We start from the raw sequence: 18,939 nt of genomic DNA, 5'->3' as shown, positions 1-18,939 counted from the left end.
GACACGAGAAAAAGTGACAAATTTGGTCTGCGGTTTGAAGTCAGAGGCTCATGTCTCCTCTGTATTTATGCTTCTCTGGAGCTGTACCAATTTAAACATGCCTCAAGTGCACATTTTTAGGGTTATTTTCAAGATTGAGTGGAACATACTTTTCTTCCCATATCTGCTTGAAACCTCATCTTCATAGAAGCAGCACCATGGCTCGAGTGGTAGAGAGCTAGCCTTGAGCTGAAAAGCTCAGAGACAGTGGCCAGGCCCAGAATTCAAGCCCTATGACCAACAGAAATGGGGCTGTGGCCCAATGGTAGAGCACTAATCTCAAGCAAAAATGAATGGGTACTGCCTTCAGAAAATGAGTTCAAGCCCCATAACTTACAAACAAAAACAAAGACAACCAAAATCTTCTTCTAGACCTCATCCTCCTGACTCCCCAAGATCAGAGTATAAGTCAGCAGTGCTTGGCTTCAGGACATTATCTTTCAAAAGCAATCTTAAACCTTAAGCATAAAACCAGAAATAACATTGACAACTCAATGTGCATGTTAAGTGTTCCATTTAATCAATATGATCTCCCTTCTTACATTATTTTAAAGGTAATTTTCTGCAATCATTTTCTCAAGTTGAAAAATATTATAGCATAAAAAAAGATTCAAAGCTCAGCTAGGAACTGTTAGTTAGGGCGGCTGCCACAGTACAAGAAAGCCAAAAATACCATGATGGAGGAAGATCCCAATTTCAAGGCCAAGAACATGAACTAATGATCCCAAGACAGTTCTAACAAGTTACTTTTTCCTTTAGACTTCAGCAGAACATTACAATTTGCTTTGTGACTGCTCCAAAGAGTTAAATTTTGCTTTCTTTCGTTCCTGTAATATTGCTCATTCCGTTTAGACAAGTACAAAATAAGATTTTAGAAACCCAAAAAAGTCAGCTATAACTACTTTTCACAGTGTGTGGAGACTTCTCTGTTTCTTCTAGATAGAGACATCCACAGAGATCCTTTTACACTAAAAGAAAACATGACAGACTCCTTAGTTGTTACTTTTCTACAAATCAAGTGTCCATTGTGAGGTGGTATATTACATTGCTTCAATGTGTAAAAGGACCATAAATCTGTTGATGAAAACAGCGCAGATTGATCTCTGAAGATAAGAAGTCTGGAATTAATGTCCTCCCGGCTCTGACTCAATACACTCATGGCAGTGACCAATTTGGATGAAGCCTCAGAGAAGTCCAGTCTTACTCTCCTGAGACAGTAAAAGACTGCATTCCTTCTTTTCTAATAAATGAAATTTCTTTGTAAACTGTGGAATTTTTTATGACGGTTGTGGGGGCTGAACTCTGGTCCTGGGCACTATCCCTCAGCTCTTCAGCTCAAGGCTAGCTCCCTACCACTTGAGCCACAGCGCCACTTCCAGCTTTTGTCTGCGTATATGGTACTGAGGAATCAAACCCAGGGCCTCATGCATGTGAAGCAAGCACTGTATCACAGAGCCAACTTCCCAGCCCTAAACTGTGGAATTATTATTTTGACATCATAAAATGCTTGACAAGAAAGAATAGACATGGGAAGGAATTTTCTAAGACCATTCAGGGAAAAAATTTCCATAAGTGTTCATTACACCTGATGATATCAAGATAGTATCCTCTTTAGAATGCTTTTGGCCAGGCAAGAATGGATCACACCTGTTATCTTAGCTACTCATGAGACTGAGATCTAAGGAATGTGATTCTAGGCCATCCCTGGCAGGAAAGCCCATAAGACTCTTCTCTCCCATTGACCAGAAAAAAGCCAGAAATACAGGCATAGCTCAAGGAGTAGGTTTCCAACTTTGAATAAAAATACTAAGGGGCATTGCTCAGGCCCTAAGTTGGAGCCCAAGTACTGGCACAATAAGTTAAAATTAATTAATTAATAAAAAGAAATATTGTTCAGGTACCAATGGCTTCTAGCTATCTACTCAGAAAGCTGAAATCCAGAGAATTGTGATTATAAACCAAGTTGGGCTAAAAAGTCCATAAGATTCAACAACCAACAAGGCAAAAGCAAAAAATAGTTTGAAATTCATGGCTCAACTGGAAAAATACCAGCCTGGTAAGTTTGAAAACCTGATTTCAAACCAAACTCTACTAAATTTGGAGGGAATGTTTTCATGAATCTGATATTCATCTGTAGATATATAGATATATATGGAAATAGTCAGGTGCCAGGGGCACACTCCTGTAATCCTAGCTACTCAGGAGGCTGAGGTTTAAGGATCACGGTTCAAAGCCAGCTCAGAGAGGAAAGTCCAAGAGACGCTTATCTCCAATAAACCACTAGAAAACCGGAAGTGGCACTGTGGCTCAAGTGGTAGAACGCTTGCCTTGAGATGAAGACTGCAGGAACAGCACCCAAGCCCAGAGTTCAAGCCCATCGACCGACCAAAAAAAAAAAAGAGAGAGAGATGAAATATATGGAAACAACAATAACAGAATATTCCCAATTTATAAAAACTAGTTCCTAGGATACTTATATACAGTACTAAAAGTGTAATTTCCCACCTTTGCATTTATCTTCAAGCTGACAATTAGCTCTCTACTTAAAACTGAAATTCTTTTTCCCTCCCTTCAGAGTTCTCTTCAAATGAGCATCACACAATTTAATTCACTAAAACAAAGACAAAGGAAAAGCCATTGCTAGGTGTTGTTTCTAACATGCTTTGTCCACTTGGCTACTACAAGCATAGCTCAAGTCTATGTTGTCAATGGTAGGAAACTGAAGGGAAATATTTGGGAGAGCAAAGTTGTTTATCTTCTTAGCTGGGAAGGAACCAAATAGGCACTGCTCACCTCCAAGAGACCAGTCCCCACACCTGCACTGCATTGGGTCTCTTTGCTGTCTTAGAGTGGTGGGTCAATATGAACCTCCCCCTTCTGCCCCAACAAACACATCCAGACCTTCCACGTGGCCTCTTACAGCCCATTGGGGCAGACATCATCACATTATACTTACTGGATTCTTCCCAATACAAAAATTATTTGGTGCAACTAAGATGCCTCCTTCCGTGCCCCTTAAGTCTTTCCATATTGCTGCACCCAGCATACAATTTGCATAGTGCTCCCTAGGGAGGAGCCTCCTTGCTAAGGCTAAGATAAAAGCTCAGCTCTCACCCTATGTTGACTGATCAGGACTCCTCCTTTCAGTTTCTCAAAATGAGATGCCCTGCTCAGCTCCTGGGGCTGCTGATGCTCTGGATCCCTGGTAAGGACACAGAGAGATGAAGGAGAGTAGGAAGGAGATGGGGTGTTCAGATGGGGTTTGGTGCACCACTGCTGCTGTTGTGTGTTCTGTCCACATGTGAGGTGTGTGGTTCTTATACTTCAGAATGGCAGCTGTTTAGAGCTGTTTAGAGCTCTGAGGGGGAGGAAGAATCCAGGGCATCAGGATCTAGATTCTGTTAAAATTGTTCTATAGGGTGAAAAGGTAAGGACGACACCCTCTGGGTACATATCTTGAAACTGAATATTTATATTTCAAATCAAAATGCAAATAATAATTCAGTACAATGGAGGAAAATTATGGAACCAGCTAAAAATTTTTATGCAACTCCGCACTTAACTTTCATGTTTCTAGGATCCAGTGCAGACATCATGATGACACAGACTCCACCCTCCCTGATAGTTGCCCCTGAAGAGCCAGCCTCTATCTCCTGCAAGTCCAGTGAGAGTCTCCTGGGTAGCAATGGAAAAACATACTTGCACTGGTACCTGCAGAAGCCAGGCCAGTCTCCACAACTCCTGATCTATAGGGTTTCCAACCGATTTACTGGGGTCCCAGACAGGTTCAGTGGCAGTGGGTCAGGCACAGATTTCACACTGACAATCAGCAAGGTGAAGCCTGAGGATGCAGGGGTTTATTACTGCCAGCAGGGTAGAAAATACCCTAGCACTGTGCTACAGCCCAGAGCAAAAACCTCCCTGCATGGGGCAGCCCAGCTGTGCCCATGTGCTGCTTGCCTGGGGACCAGCAGAGCAGATTCTCTGAATCTGTGTACAAGACAAGGTTGGGGAACTCAGAGTCACAAACTGCAGCTGAGGTCTCTGTCCCATGGGGGCCTTGGCTACACTCTACCAAACCCCACTGGATCAGCTGCAACAGACTCCACATAGTATTTGTCACAGAAAAGTACAGATGTCCTACGTCACTTCTGGGTAAATATAAAACACTAAATTAAGGAAGTTTACAGAAAGATTGAAGACTTGGTTTTTTTTTTTTTTTTTTTCAGAATTTCCCACAGACTTAGGAAGGTGCTATCATTGATATCTAGAAAGAATTTTGTGCCTTGCCAATTTGTCTGTTCCTTTTCACATTGAGATTTAAACTAAATCACAAACATAAAATATGACTTACTGGGTAAAAGTAATAAAAGGAAAAATAATGAAAATGGCTTATAATGATTGCACTTAGTCTTTCAGTTCTCCTTATTCCAGGATCCAGAGGGGATCATGTGATGCTGCAGACTCTGCTCTTCTGATCCATCTCCCCTACAGAGCTGGCCTGTACCTCAAAAGAATCACAGAGGGCCTCCCATAGTGGCTCATACCTGTAGTCCCTGCTACTCAGGAGGCTGAGATTGAGATTACAGTTAAATCCCTACACAGGGAAAACCCTCCGGTTTAGCAATGAAGCTGGTATGAAGGCACACAGCTGCAGTTCCAGCTATGCAGGAGGCTGTAGGTAAGACGATCTTTGCCATTTCTGAGCAAAAATCAAAGACTTTACCTAAAATATAACTAAAACAAAAAGGGAGTAGGGGTGGCATGGCTCAAGTGGTATAGTGTCTGCAAGGAGGGAGGCCTTTGTTCAAACCTGTCAAAGCAGGGAATAAACAACAGAAGTGAAGTCATCTCTTCTGGGTGGCACTGGACATCACTGCACATTGCATGGGATATGGTTGCCAATATGAATGCTTCTCAATCTTCACTGACTCAATGATTGCTAAAGACGCTAGGCAGAGTCAGCAAGTCTATTCACATGTCACCAATTGATCATGAGTGCTTAAGCAAGCTGGCCACAGGACCCTCGTTATGTACTGTGTATGGAGTGGGAGAGAAGGGTATAGAAGACAAACCTTAGACCCCTGATGTTGAGGAGTACCACAGAAGACAGCTCCCACTCTGAGAAGGTCAGCAGGAAACACAACATAGTGCCAGAAATGAATCCAAGTCTTAGGACCAGGCACAGAAAATGGCATCAGTACCTTGTCACAGGGAAAGCACCTAAAAGAATAAAGAGAAGGAAGGAAGTACTATTTGCAAAACAAAGTAAAACAAAATCACAGTATCGACTATTATATAAAAGAAAGAATAAGGAGAGCTGTGCTGATCAAAAGATTACATTTCCTCATCTAGAAAGGCAGGTATTAAGACATGCACATTGGAATGTATAAATTAGTAGGTATAGGTAAACTAAAACTGGCTGCACAGACAAACATGGAGAATATCTTATAGGATTTAAGATGTGTATGTGGCCAAGTGGGGTTACTTGGGCCTCTAATCCTAGTCTTTGGAGATAGAGATCAGCAGAATCCTAGGCAAGAGTTCTTGCTGGAGCTCTTGGTGGTGGGTATCTGAATAACTGAGTAGCCATGGCCCCATGAGACAGAGACCTCAACTACAACTTGATGTCTGAGATCTCCAACCTTGCTGTTGCTCATAGGCTCAGAGCATCTGCCCTGTTGGTCCCCAGACAAGCCACACATTGGGACAGCTGGGCCAGTCCACTCAGGGAGGGTTTTGCTATGGGCTGTACTACACAGGAAACATATTGTGGACCTTGGAAGCAAAGTAAATTCCAGCATCCTCAGCAGGGTGGACACTGCTGATTTCCAGAGTGAAATCTGTTCCTGACCAGTGTGGGACTCAAGAGTCCTTTGGGAAGTTATAAATCATTTGCCATGGAGCCTGGCCTGACCTCACATGAAATTGAGTCATTTGCAGATAAGTGGGTAGATCTGGGGCCTTCATGGTAAGCAAAGCAAGCCATATTCAGAAGGACAGTCACATGCTTACTGTCATGTGTGCTTGCTAAACCTAAAAGTTAACTATGCATGTAAACACACAAAGGAATATGGGACATACATGACATGTTTGTAATATATGAACATATATACTAAACATATGTGTAAGTGTGGGACTGTTGGCGAGGATTGAAGGAAGAAAAGAGTAACTTAAAGGTGAACAGTATCTAAACCCATTTCAGCTTGGAAAACAGTGTGCAGGAAAGGAGATCCAACTAGGAATATGGACTTCTGTGTTTGAGATTTTGAAGAAAGGGATTAGGGGCCTAATAGTGGAACAGAAATTAAAAAATTCAGAAAATAATTGGGTTTAATATTGGAAAATGAAAGAGACCAGAAAAGTAAGTAATAGGATCAAAATAGAAGCATCCAGAATTAAAGAGGGTCAGGGGGACAAGAGGAATTGATCTATCCAGACACACTAAAGACACCAACACCAGTAATTTGACCTATAATCCTAGCTACCCCAAAGGAAGAGATCTGAACATTGCAGTTCAAACCCAGCCAGCCTGGGCAAGAAATTCCATGAGACTCTTATCTTCAATTAACCACCAAAATAACAAAAGTGGGGGTATGACTTGAGGGGAAAACACCATCTTTGAGGTAAAAATGAAAAAGCTCAAGAATACTGCGCAGGCCTGTATTGAAGTTCTAGGAACAACACACACAAAAAGAAAGAAATGAAAGAAAGGAAAAAAAGAAGGAAGGAATGAAGAAAGGAAGGAAGGAAGGACAGAGGGAGGGAGGGAAGGAGGAAGGGAGGAAGGGAGAAAGAGACGGAGGGAGGGAGGGAGAGAGGGAGTAAGGTGAGTGAGGAGGGAGCAACCTAGGGAGCGAGGGAGAAGAAAAGAAATGGTACTACAGTCAATTGTAAAGAGAAACTTTATTCAATCAGCCATATGATCAGTACAAACATTCAGGTACCTGTAACACAAAAACTCCTAACAGTGTCTCTCAAACAATCTTACCATATTTTTCTACAATTACCTCCCACAAACAGAAATCCAGTAAGGCCAATTCCCTGAATGATTCCTGGTCCTTGCAAACCCTACCAGCGTGAATTGTTGAAATGCAACCTCTCAGGTAGACAGGAAGGATGCTAGTTCAGGATTGTGTTGGAAGGAAGCTGTTCACACAGCAAGGACTACTGACCCATGGCTGGGGAGGTTTTTGATTGAGACTGAAGCCCTGTGGGAGGGTAGTTATACTACTGTTGACAGTAATAATCTGGCACATCATCAGTCTCCATGTTGCTGACAGTGAGAGTGTAGTCTGCCCCAGACCCACTGCCAATGAATCGCTCAGGGATACCAGATGGCCAAATGGATGCACCATAAATGAGCTGTTCAGGAGCCTGCCCTACATTCTGCTGGTACCAGACTATGTGGTTGTTCACATTCTGACTGGACTTGCAGTTCATAGTGGCCCTTTCTCCTACTGACACAGCCAGAGAGTATGGAGACTGTGTCATTATGATGTCCCCCACAGACACCTGCAATCACAAATGGACCATGGTCATTCATACATGCACGCACAGGCAAAGCTCATCAGATATACATTGAAACACCACTAAAATGCACCTTCTAATTGTATTAAAAGTCAGTATGCTATTGTTTCCATACTGGAGATTGCCAGTTCTTATTACATTTTTTTCATTTAGTATTATAATTATGAAGGTGACTACAGGGAGGGTTACAGTTACATAAATCAGATAACAGGTACATTTCTCTCTGGACAATGTCACCCCGTCCCTCACTCTTTCCCAGTTTTTTCCTCTCATCCCCACCCACAAGTTGAATAGTCCCACATATTATCTCATGAGTATCACTGCTGCATTTGTTTACATTTTGTCCCTCCGTTTCTGTGTCCCTCTTTACCCTCCCAAAGACAGATAAACAAACAAGAAAAAAGAACAGAAACAAGAACAAAGAAAAACTTCTTGCTCTCATTCAAGACATTTTTCGGTTCTACAAAAGGTACTAAATACATCACAGCAGGTAAGTTTCTCACCAGGCACCCAGAGAAGCAGGGGGATGAGGACATGGCTTCTCAAGCTCATCTTCTTGCTCCTGCCTGCCGAATGCAGCTCTCTGCTATGGCAAAGTCTCACGTATAAAACCTGCACAGTTGGAACAATCCTCCAGGGACCTATGCAATCCTAATTACTAAATTCCTCAGATTATAAATTTAAAAAAAAATCATGCTGGAAAAAAATAAAAGGAAGGAAGTAGGGTGGGAGTAGGGACGAAAGTAAAGAAGGAAAAAAGGAGAGAGGAGAAGAAAGAAAGAAGGGAGAAAGGGCAAAAGAGAAAGCGAGAAAGAAAGAAAAAAGAAAGAGAGAGAGAAAGAAAGAAACAAAGAAAGAAAGAAAGAAAGGAAGGAAGGAAGGAAGGAAGGAAGGAAGGAAGGAAGGATAATTAGAAGCACCTGAGGGGCTCTTGTTTGGTAGATGTCACAAATACAACATTATTGTACTCTGACTGGATCCTGAAGAAAATTTGGGGCAGACCCCATTCCTAGACCCCATTCCTGTGGTCAATTTCTTGTCCAGAATGCTGCAAGAGCAAAATGAATTGGTGTTAAGCTATGACATTTGAGGAAATGATATGATTTACCAGAACCTCAAACATGAATGCACAAGACAAAACTTGAGTGCAAGGAGTGAAAAGTGCCTGAGTGTTTTCCATTTCCCATGATATCCCTGTCTTGTCAGTGACAATGAGATATGTTAAAATTCCCACTGAATAATGAAAATATAAATTTAATACACTTGGAAAATCACTTCAGGGTTGAACGTCATTTCCCCATTTGTTTGCAGTCTCCCAACACCCTCTTGCATGCAACCAGCCAACTGGAACTTCCAAAACCATGAGAAAATAGACCTTTTTAACTCTTCACAAATGGTGTTAGTCACTGTAACACAAATCCATCAATCATGAGAACTAACAAGTATAACTATACTTCTCTGTTTCTCTCTCTGTTTCTGTTTATTTATTTTATCATCTTGAAGGTGTTGTATAGGGAGTTCCAATTTAACATATCAGCTTAACAGTGCATTTTGATCAATGTCTCCTATTTCATCATTTTTCCCCATCTCTCTCCACTCATGCACTCCATTTACCTAGTTCCATTTCTGTTCTTTTTTCCATTATATTTCTAGCAAATTTGTATTTACGCCTGCTGCTTTCTGTGACTTGTGACAAGATCCCTGACTCACACATTTTCCACATGCAAGGAAATACAATTTGGTGATCAAAATACTCCTGAAAATGTTGGATAAAAAATGTACTCATTACAGGTGGACCCATTGCAACAATGAGATGTACAAGTTGTTATGTCGAAAAATGAAACACTTGGAAAAAATTATATTAAGTGAAGTAAGTCAGGCCTAAAGAAACATAGGTCCCATGGTTTCCCTTATTTGTAATATCTAGTATATGTCTGAGTCAAGCAGAAAAGGTCAGATAAGGTGATGTTAGGGAAATGAACCCTAAGGTATGTATTCAAATGTTTTTTTTTCTTTCATGCAATTGTTTCTAACACATTTATAATATTTCTTTATTGCTTTAGATGTCCCTCCCTCACAGTATAACCCCTGCTTTCACTGTATTTCATATCGCTATCGCTATAATTTGTGGAGAGGAAGGGGAAAAACAAAATCAAATAGAGATACAGGTGGACCCATTGCAACAATGAGATGTACAAGTCGTTAAGGGGCGGGGGTCGGATTGGGGGAGGCGAGGGGGGGAGAATAGGAAGGGATGGGAAGGGGAAACAAAGGAGGAGGCTACAATGCTTGATAAGAAATGTACTCATTATCTTGCCCATGTAACTGTAACCCCTCTGTACAGTATTTTCACAATAAAAACAGAAATGTACTCATTATCTTGTTCATATAACTGTAATTAAAATTAAAAAGGAAAAGAAAGATATTCCTGAATCTACTAACATAACTACCATGGTAAGGAGACAGGAATCTTTTCAGAGATTTAACTCATAGGAGTGAATGAAAATCCACCAATTAATATATGGATAATTCTTCATGATGACTCTCCAGCATATTGAGTTTATGCTCCGCTTGGTCCTTTGACTTCCACATGCAAAAGAAAATCAACTAGTTCAAGAGTAACACAGAGTAGTCATTAACTCAACCCCACCCTCATGACATGTGGAAACTTCAGTAGGAAAACAAGTTCCTTAATTCTGGAAATCATGAAGTACCATGACTACCTCTAAAATGCAAGGTAGGAAGACAAGGAGTGAAGATTTCATCACAGGGACACCATATAATTATCAAATAATTTGGGGACTGTGAAAAAGTTTCGTGTTTGTGTGGGGGGGTGTGTCCCATTTGAATATACACACACACACACACACACACACACACACACACACACGCACACACACACGTCCCATATTTACTTCCCTTGAAAAGCATAGCCACATTAAAATACATCTGCCTACTCAGGCTTTTAACCCGTGGAGACTGTGCTGAAAGATAGAGCTCATCATGCTTTGAAAGTAGAACAAATACAATTATTTACTGGCATATTAGAGATGAAGTGCCAGAAGAAAAAAATCAAAGATGACCACTGCATGTGTTTGAACTTGGAAAACACAGAATTTAGAATGATGTTTACTGGGAAAGGGAAGCCAACAGAAAGAAAATTTGGAAGACAGCTGAATCTGGACTTTAATTAGATTTTTGAGACCTCCAACTGAAAATGTACCTTAAGTGTCAGTGAATGTGCAATTCTGAAATTCAAGGAACCAGTCTGACTGGAGTACAAAACTGGGACACAGAGCAATCATTAGACAATATTGTATATAAATGAAAGCAGGCTGGGCCTTGGAAGCTATACACTATTGAGAAGTGAAAAAGAAAAGGAACAACTAGCAGGAACCCTGAGAAGGGGCAACTAACTCCACAGGAAGTGAACTCTGACTTATGTCCCAGAGACAAGACACTGTTTGTAAAAAACACTTTTGCAGAAGGTTTTGAAATGAAATATGAATGTGTTGAGTAAAGAAAATTTTTGTTTCATGGAAGGTGATATTAAATGGTTCACATATTTTCAGGAAGAGGTTCACAATCTCATTGAACAAGTCAAAGATTTGGAAAGTTATTTGTACAGGAATAAACACAGTGTATTAAATAGGTAAGCTCTTATCTACCTTGGTTTGATTAGAGAAACTAATAAACTTCTCTAATTTTTTAAAAGTTTGGAAAGTTACTGGTTCACAAAATAAAAACTTTACAAAAAATTTAAAAAGCAAATAGGGGAGACACCAGTGGCTTAACCTGGGAAGCTGAGATTTGAGAATGCACAGTTTTGAGCCAGTCCTGGAAAACTAATCTGAAAATCACTGATCTCGAAGAAAACAGGAAAAAGGTGGAAGTGGAGGCATGGCTCAAGTGGCACAGTGCCAGCCCTCAACTGAAAAGCCAAGTAAGAGAAGAGCAGCAGCAAGAGGTCTTGAGTTGTACCCCAGCACAAGATGGGGAAGAGGGAGCAGTGGAGGGGAATGTTGTGCCTTGCTGCTCCCTGCTGGTCAGCATTATGAATATCAAACCCTAGGGAGAATTTTTTAATTTTAAAGTATGTTTATTTTATGATATATTTTATATCAAGCACTTGAATCAAAATTCAATCTCTGGATTTAATATAGATCCTTTATAATTACATCTAATCATTATTTGAAAATACACACTGAACTAAGTCTGCTGGTGAATAAAATAACTGTAAAGTAGAATTTTAACATCATTTCTTTTTTAATTATTATTAATAAGTTTTTTATTGTGAAAATATTGTACAGAGGGGTTAGAACTACATGAGCAAGGTAATGAGTACATTTCTTATCAAGCATTGTTGCCTCCTCCTTTGTTTCCCTTTACCATCCCTGCCCTTCCATCTCCCTGTCCCCCTTCACCTCCCCACCTCCCTGGAAAAGTTCTAAAGTTCTTTTTCTTTTTTTTTTTTAATTGTGAAAATACCATACAGAGGGGTGACAATTACATGGGCAAGATAATGGGTACCTTTCTTATTTAAACGATTTGTTTTTTTCATTCCCCTCCACAAATTATACCGACATCAAATACAATGAAACAGGGTTATGCTGTGGAGGAGGGACATACAAAGCAACAAAGAAATCATCTTATAAATATGTTAGAAACAATAGCATGAAAGAAAAAACATTTGAATATTTATATTGGGGTTCATTTCACCTAACATCAACTTATCTGAACATTTTTGCTTGTCTCAGACATATACTAGTTATTGCAAATAAGGGAAACCATGGGACCTATGTTCCTTTGAGTCTCCTTACTTCACTTAATATAATTGTTTCTAAGTCTTTCCATTTCCTAACAAATGGGGCAATGTCATTCTTTCTGATGGAGGCATAGAATTCCATTAAGTATATATACCACATTTGCTTGATCCATTCATCTACTGAGGGGCATCTGGGTTGCTTCCATATCTTAGCTATGGCAAATAATGCTGCAATAAATATGGTGGTACTGGAAGCTTTAGTATGGTCTTGTTTGAGATCATTAGCGTAAATGCCCTTTTTCAACATAAAGTCTTATACATCTCATTGTTGCAATGGGTCCACCTGTATCCCTATTTAAACAATTTGTTTTTTCCCTTCCCTCCACAAATTATACCAACATCAAATACAGTGAAAACAGGGGTTATACTGTGGAGGAGGGACATACAAAACAACAAAAAATCATCTTATAAATATGTTAGAAACAATAACAAGAAAGAAAAACCATTTGAGTCCTTTTCTTGGGGTTCAGTGAATTATTGTTCCTCATCTGTCCTCTTTCAAAATACCTTGCATATTTTGCCCTTCATAAGTTATTTAGCACAATAACTGATTTCAGCAACTCAGAGTATCAAATCTGTGAAGGACCTGTCCCATCATTTACATATAATAAAACAAGTCCACTCAGAAAATTTGCCTAGTTCATCAAACTTGGTTCCTAGTGCTCTTCCCTTCATTTGGATCCACCATCCCACCACCTGCTTCCACCTATAGTCACAGACTTCTCAGAAGCCATGTTATACATGTCGAGTACTCTAGGGTTTTCACTGCAAGCTGATGGCATAGCTGTCATCCAGAAACTACACACAGTACCAGAATCACAACAAAACAAATGGCTTCAAATCAAACTATAGTTCAAACACTGTAGACCCACAAAAAACGTGCAAATGACATTCTTGTTTTCTTTTCTTATGTTGGCTTTGTTTGCTTGATTATTTTTAACAGAACTCACCACATAGCTTAGGCCTCCCATGAATTTCAGATCTCCCTGAGTGCTGATATAATAATCATGAACCATTCTACAGCGTCCACTGACATTTCCTTATTCACCAAGCACAACCCTATATTGAATGCAAGGAAAATGTACAACTCACCTCACGTAGTCTAGACCTCATACCAGAAAAGAGTAAATATGATTTTCAAATACCTGAGATTTTGATCTTCAACATATCCATGACATTGACCCTGTAAACAGTATCCTGAAGATGTAAGATTTCCAAATATTATTTTTAATAAGATCATACATTTTACCTGGATTGACATGACCTGCAATCCTCTTATTTACACCACCTATGTAGCTAACATGACACATATGAGTCCCCACAGGTTGACTGTGAAGAAGGTCATGGTCTGTCCATTTTGTCTTTGTGGCTATGTTCCAACTGCTTTTCACAATGTTTAGAGACTTTTCTGTATCTTCTGTATAAAGCTATCCACAGAATTACTTCTTCACTAAAAGGAAACAACAGACTCCATAATTGTTCCTTCTCCTACAAATCACAGCACAAATTGCTCTCTCACAGCTCTAAAGGCAGGATGGTCAGAATTAATGTCCTCCCAGCTCTGACCCAACACTGTCACCACAGGAATCATCTTGGAAGCCCAGTCCTTGATTCAAATTGCCCTGAGACAATAAAGGACTGTATTCCACATTTTTTTAACAAAATGAGTCTCTTTCTCAAATCTGGACTCATGATGGTAACTGCCAAATATCCATGACAATGGAAAGGACTGGCATATGGAAGGATATTTCTAAGTTCATTCAGAGGAGAAAAAAAAATGCCATAAGTATTCATTGCATCTGATGAAATCAACATGTTCTTCTCTTAACAAATATTTCTAACCAGGCACCAGTGGCTCATACCTATAATCCTTGCTGCTTAGGAGGCTGAGATTTGAGGAATACGGTTGTCAGCCAGCCCAGCCAGGAAAGACTATGAGACTCTCATCTCCAATTAACCAGGAAAAGCCAGAAATGGAGGTATAGCTCCATGGGTTCAGTGCCAACCATGAATGTAAAAGCTAAGAGGCAGGACAGAGACCCTGAGTTCAAGCTCCACTACTGGCACAATAAGTTAAAATAAATAAGAAATATTTTTGTTAGGTACAGTGGCTCCTAAGTACACATACAGCTGAGATCCAGAGAACTGTGATAAACCTACCTGGGCTGAAAATTATATGAGACTCCATCTCCAAACTAGCAGCAAAAAGCAGGAAGTAAGGCCTGGATGAAGTGGTAAAATTCAGCATAGCAAGTTTAAATCCCCTCAAACCAAGTACTACCAAAATATTGGGGGGGGGGATATTTTTATGAATTTGATATATCTAGAAATAAGTATGACAATGTTTGCCAATTTGTAAATCTATTTCCCACAAATTGTGTTTACTATTACAGGATAATTTCCAAACTTTGCTCTTGTATTGAACTGGGAAATTGGCTATTTAGCTGAAACAAAAATATCTATTTTCCTCACTGCCAAGTTCTCTTCACAGGAGCATCACAGAGTTTTATTTACTAGGTCCAAGGAAAAGCTCTTTCCAACCTTTCTTTCTAACATGTTTGTCTACTTGGCAACTATCAGCATAGCTCAAGCCTGTGCTGTCAATGGTAGGAAACTGAAGGGCAATACATAGGAGGGCAAAGTTGTTTATCTGCTTAGCTGGGAAGGAACCACACAGGCACTGCTCCCCTCCAGAAACCAGTCCCTACACCTGCACTGTACTGAGTCTCCTTGCTGTCTTAGAGAGGTAGGTCCATATGCACCTTCTCTCCTCCTGCCCCAACAAACACATCCAGATGTTCCACATGGCCTCTTATTGCCCACTGAATTTATCCTTGTTGGCTGGGGATTTATCTTTGCTAGCTTCTTTTCATTATAGAAATTGTTTGACTCAAAATAAAATGCCTCCTTCCGTGACCTTTATGTCTTACCACATTGCTGCACCCAATATTCAATTTGCATAGTGCGCACTAGGAAGGAGCCTCCTTGTTAAGTCTAAGATAAAAGCTCAGCTCTCAGGCTAAGTTCAGCACTCCACATTTTAATTTCTCAAGATGAAGTGCCCTGCTCAACTCCTGGGGCTACTGATGCTCTGGATCCCTGGTAAGGGCACAGAGAGATGAAGGAAATGAGGGAGGAGATGGGGTTGAGGGTGGAGTCTGGTTACAAAACTGATGCTATTGTGTGCTCTGTCCATATGTGAAGTGTATGGATCTCATAGTTCTGGATTGCAGGTTCTGCATAGGGCTATGTGGGACAAGAAGATTGCAGAGCATCTGGACATAGATGCTGCTGAAAAGTTTTCTATAAAATGAGATAGTAAAGACAGTCCTCTGTGTGCAAATCTTAACTTCCTGCTTTGAAATTGAATATTTACAATTCAAATCAAAATTCAAATAATAATTTAGAACAATGGAGGAAATTTATGAAACCAGCTAAAAAGTTTTATGTGACTCCCCACTTGACTTTCTTCTTTCTAGGATCTAGTGGAGATGTTGTGATGACGCAGACTCCACTCACTCTGTCCATCAAGCCTGAAGAGCCAGCCTCCATCTCCTGCAAGTCCAGTGAGAGCCTCCTGCATAGCAATGGAAACACATACTTGCATTGGTACCTGCAGAAGCCAGGCCAGTCTCCACAACTTCTGATCTATATGGTTTCTAAACGATTTACTGGGGTCCCAGACAGGTTCAGTGGCAGTGGGTCAGGCACAGATTTCACACTGAAAATCAGCATGGTGAAGCCAGAGGATGCAGGGATTTATTACTGCCAGCAAGGTACAAAAGACCCGAACACTGTGCTACAGCCCAGAGCAAAAACCTCCCTGCCTGGGGCAGCCCAGCTATGCCCAAGTGCTCCTTGCCTGGGGACCAGCAGAGCAGATGCTGTGAGTCTGTGTGCAAGAACAGGGTTGGGCAACTCAGAGACACAAACTGCAGCTGAGGTCTCTGTCCCATGGGGGCCTCAGCTATACTCAACAAAGCCCCATTCATGGTCAGCTGCAACACACTTTCCATAGCATTTGTGACAAAAATGTACACATGCTGTATGGTACTTCTAAGTCAATAGACAAGACTAATTCAAAGGAAGGTTCCAGAAAGGTTGAAGACCTGTTTTCTTATGTAGACTTTCTCACAGAAATAGGAAGGTGGTATAGATGACTTCTAGATGGGACTTTGCACCTTGCCAATTCGGTTCTTTTTCAAATTTAAATAGAAACTAAACCACAAACACACACAAATGACTTTACTTGAGGAAAGTAACAGAAGGAAAGTTATGAAAATGGCTTATAATGTTTGCCCTTAAACTTACAGTTCTCATTATTTCAGAATCCAGTGGGGATAATGTGACACTACACACTCTGTTCTTCCTATCCCTTGGAGGGCTGGCCTGCATCGCTAGAAAACTCACAGAGGGCCTCTCAAAGTAGGTTCACACCCGTAATACCAGCTACACTGGAGGCTGAGATTAACAGGAATGCATTTAAAGTCCAGCCCAGGGAAGAGGTTAGCAAGACTCCATCTGAGCAAACAAACTGGCTGGATGGCACATATCTGAACTTCCAGCTATGCAGCAAGCTGTCGGTATGAGGATCTTGGACAACTCTGAGCAATAATGAAAGACGTTTCCTAAAAAGGACTTGAGGGAAGCTTGGACCAAGTGATAGAGTATCTAGCAAGCAGCAGGCTCTCAGATCAAAACTCAGTACCAAGGAGGAAGAAAAGACAAGAGAAGTGAAGACATCCCTTCTGGATGGTACTTTCCATCACTACACATTCCATGGGAAGGGTTGCCTACCACCAAGTCCTCTGAATTGTCACTGACTGTCACCTTGGATTCAATCACAGGTTACAAATCCATCATGAGGGCATAAGCAAGCTTGCAAAAGGTGTCTGTGCCCTCATCATACAATGTGGATGACATGTTAGAGAATGACATGCATGACAGATCTTGCGGCCCTGATGGCCAGGAGTACTACAGAAGGCAAAACTCAAGATGAGAAGGTCACTAAAAAAGGGAATGTTCTCAAGACTTAGAACCCAAGCACATAAAAATAGATCAGTGCCTTGTTCAAGGGAGAGGACACATAATGTTGAAGAGAAAAGAAAATGGGGCAGAAGAAAATACTATTTGGTAAACAAAATAAAATAAAAATCACAGCTTCCACTGTTATATGAGTGGTGCTGATGGAAAAATTGTGTTTCCTCAATTAGAAAGGAAAATATGTGCCAGAGCCTGCCGGCATCGAAAGGGAATCCTGAATTAGGGGCAAGGATGGAAAAATAAAGACATAAGACAAAGGATGGGGTCGGGAGATCTGCAGCTCAAGACTACAGCACCGTTTATTTTTAACTTTCCCTAATATATACTATTAGAAGTCAAGAGGTAACATAAGGTTACAATAGTCCAGAAAAACAAGGAAATTTTCAGTAAAAACAAAGTGCAGTAAAACAAGACAAGGTCAACTGGTAGAAAGTAAAACAAACTCTGCAGACATAGCAAAGCAATCCCGGGCACTTGGTGTTTTTTAAGTACGCCAGCTCCTTGTACATGCCTCAAAGTGAGCACAGGGGTCCAGATGACCTTAGAGCTTTACTGTCAGCTCCCAACAAATATGGAGACATGCAGTTGGAATGTGTACATGAATAGTTGCCTGTAAACTAACACTGGATGCCCAGACAACATAGAGAATATCTTGGGGGTTTAAGATGTATATGTGGCCAATGGGTTGACTTGGGCCTCTAATCCTAGCCTTTGGAGCTGGAGGTCAGGAGAATCATGATTCAAACACAGGACAAGCAAAAGTTCATTCTCACCAGCAGTTTATAAGAGATTATTGTTGCTGCTGCTGGTGTTCTTGATGGTGGCTTGTTCTAAGTGATTGAATAGAGCCAAAGCCCTTGTGGGACAGAGAACTCAGCTGCAGCTTGATATTGTGAGTTCCTCAACCTTGTCCTCATACACAGGCTCAGAGAATCTGCTCTGCCTGTTCCCAGACAAGAAACAGATGGGGACAGCATGGCCACCATTCACACACAGGTTTTGCCCTGGGCTGTACCATAGCGGTAAGATATTGTGTACCTGGAAGCAATAGTAAACTCAGCATCCACAGAGGGGTACACATAGCTGATTTCCAGGATGAAATCTGTGCCTGACATGAAGCCTTTGGAAAGTCTTATAATTCATTTTCCATACAGCCTGGCTTGGCTTAACATGAAATTGTGTCATTTGCAAAGAAATAGGTAAATCTGGCACCTTCACGTAAAGCAAAGCAAGCCAGGTTCACATGCTTTCTCTCCTGCGTGATTGCTAAGCCTAAAAGAGAAATGTGCATGTAAATGTACAAAGAAATATGGAGACATATAACATGTTTATCATATATGAACATAAGTAATAAACATGTCATAGTAGAACTGTTGAAGAGGATTAGATATGGAAAAGAAAAGATTAAAGGATGAACAATATCTAAATCTACATCATCTGTGGATAAAGAGAGCAAAATGGGGCTCACTGAAGTCTGCAATAATAGGGTAGTAGGGTTAGGG

The 18,939-nt window shown here is 40.7% G+C and overlaps 2 gene segments (V, D, J or C); one reads left to right on the top strand and one right to left on the bottom strand.

The window, feature by feature from the left end:
- The first annotated feature begins 3,141 nt into the window (after positions 1 to 3,141).
- The window catches only part of LOC122116729, a 28,019-nt gene continuing 12,221 nt past the window's right edge, over positions 3,142 to 18,939 (top strand). Inside the window, 1 exon segment of the V gene segment in view lies at positions 3,142 to 3,244. Within this exon segment, the coding sequence occupies positions 3,157 to 3,244 (88 nt within the window).
- On the bottom strand, positions 7,270 to 8,121 carry LOC122116725. The segment is given in 2 exon segments: positions 7,270 to 7,554; positions 8,080 to 8,121. Coding segments are annotated over 2 exon segments (327 nt in total).

Source organism: Dipodomys spectabilis, unplaced genomic scaffold (assembly GCF_019054845.1).
Source record: "Dipodomys spectabilis isolate Male_0828 unplaced genomic scaffold, ASM1905484v1 ptg000137l, whole genome shotgun sequence".
NCBI classification, from domain to species: domain Eukaryota; kingdom Metazoa; phylum Chordata; class Mammalia; order Rodentia; family Heteromyidae; genus Dipodomys; species Dipodomys spectabilis.
The sequence above is the reverse complement of the archived record's forward strand: the minus strand, read 5'-3'. Positions and strand labels throughout refer to the sequence as shown.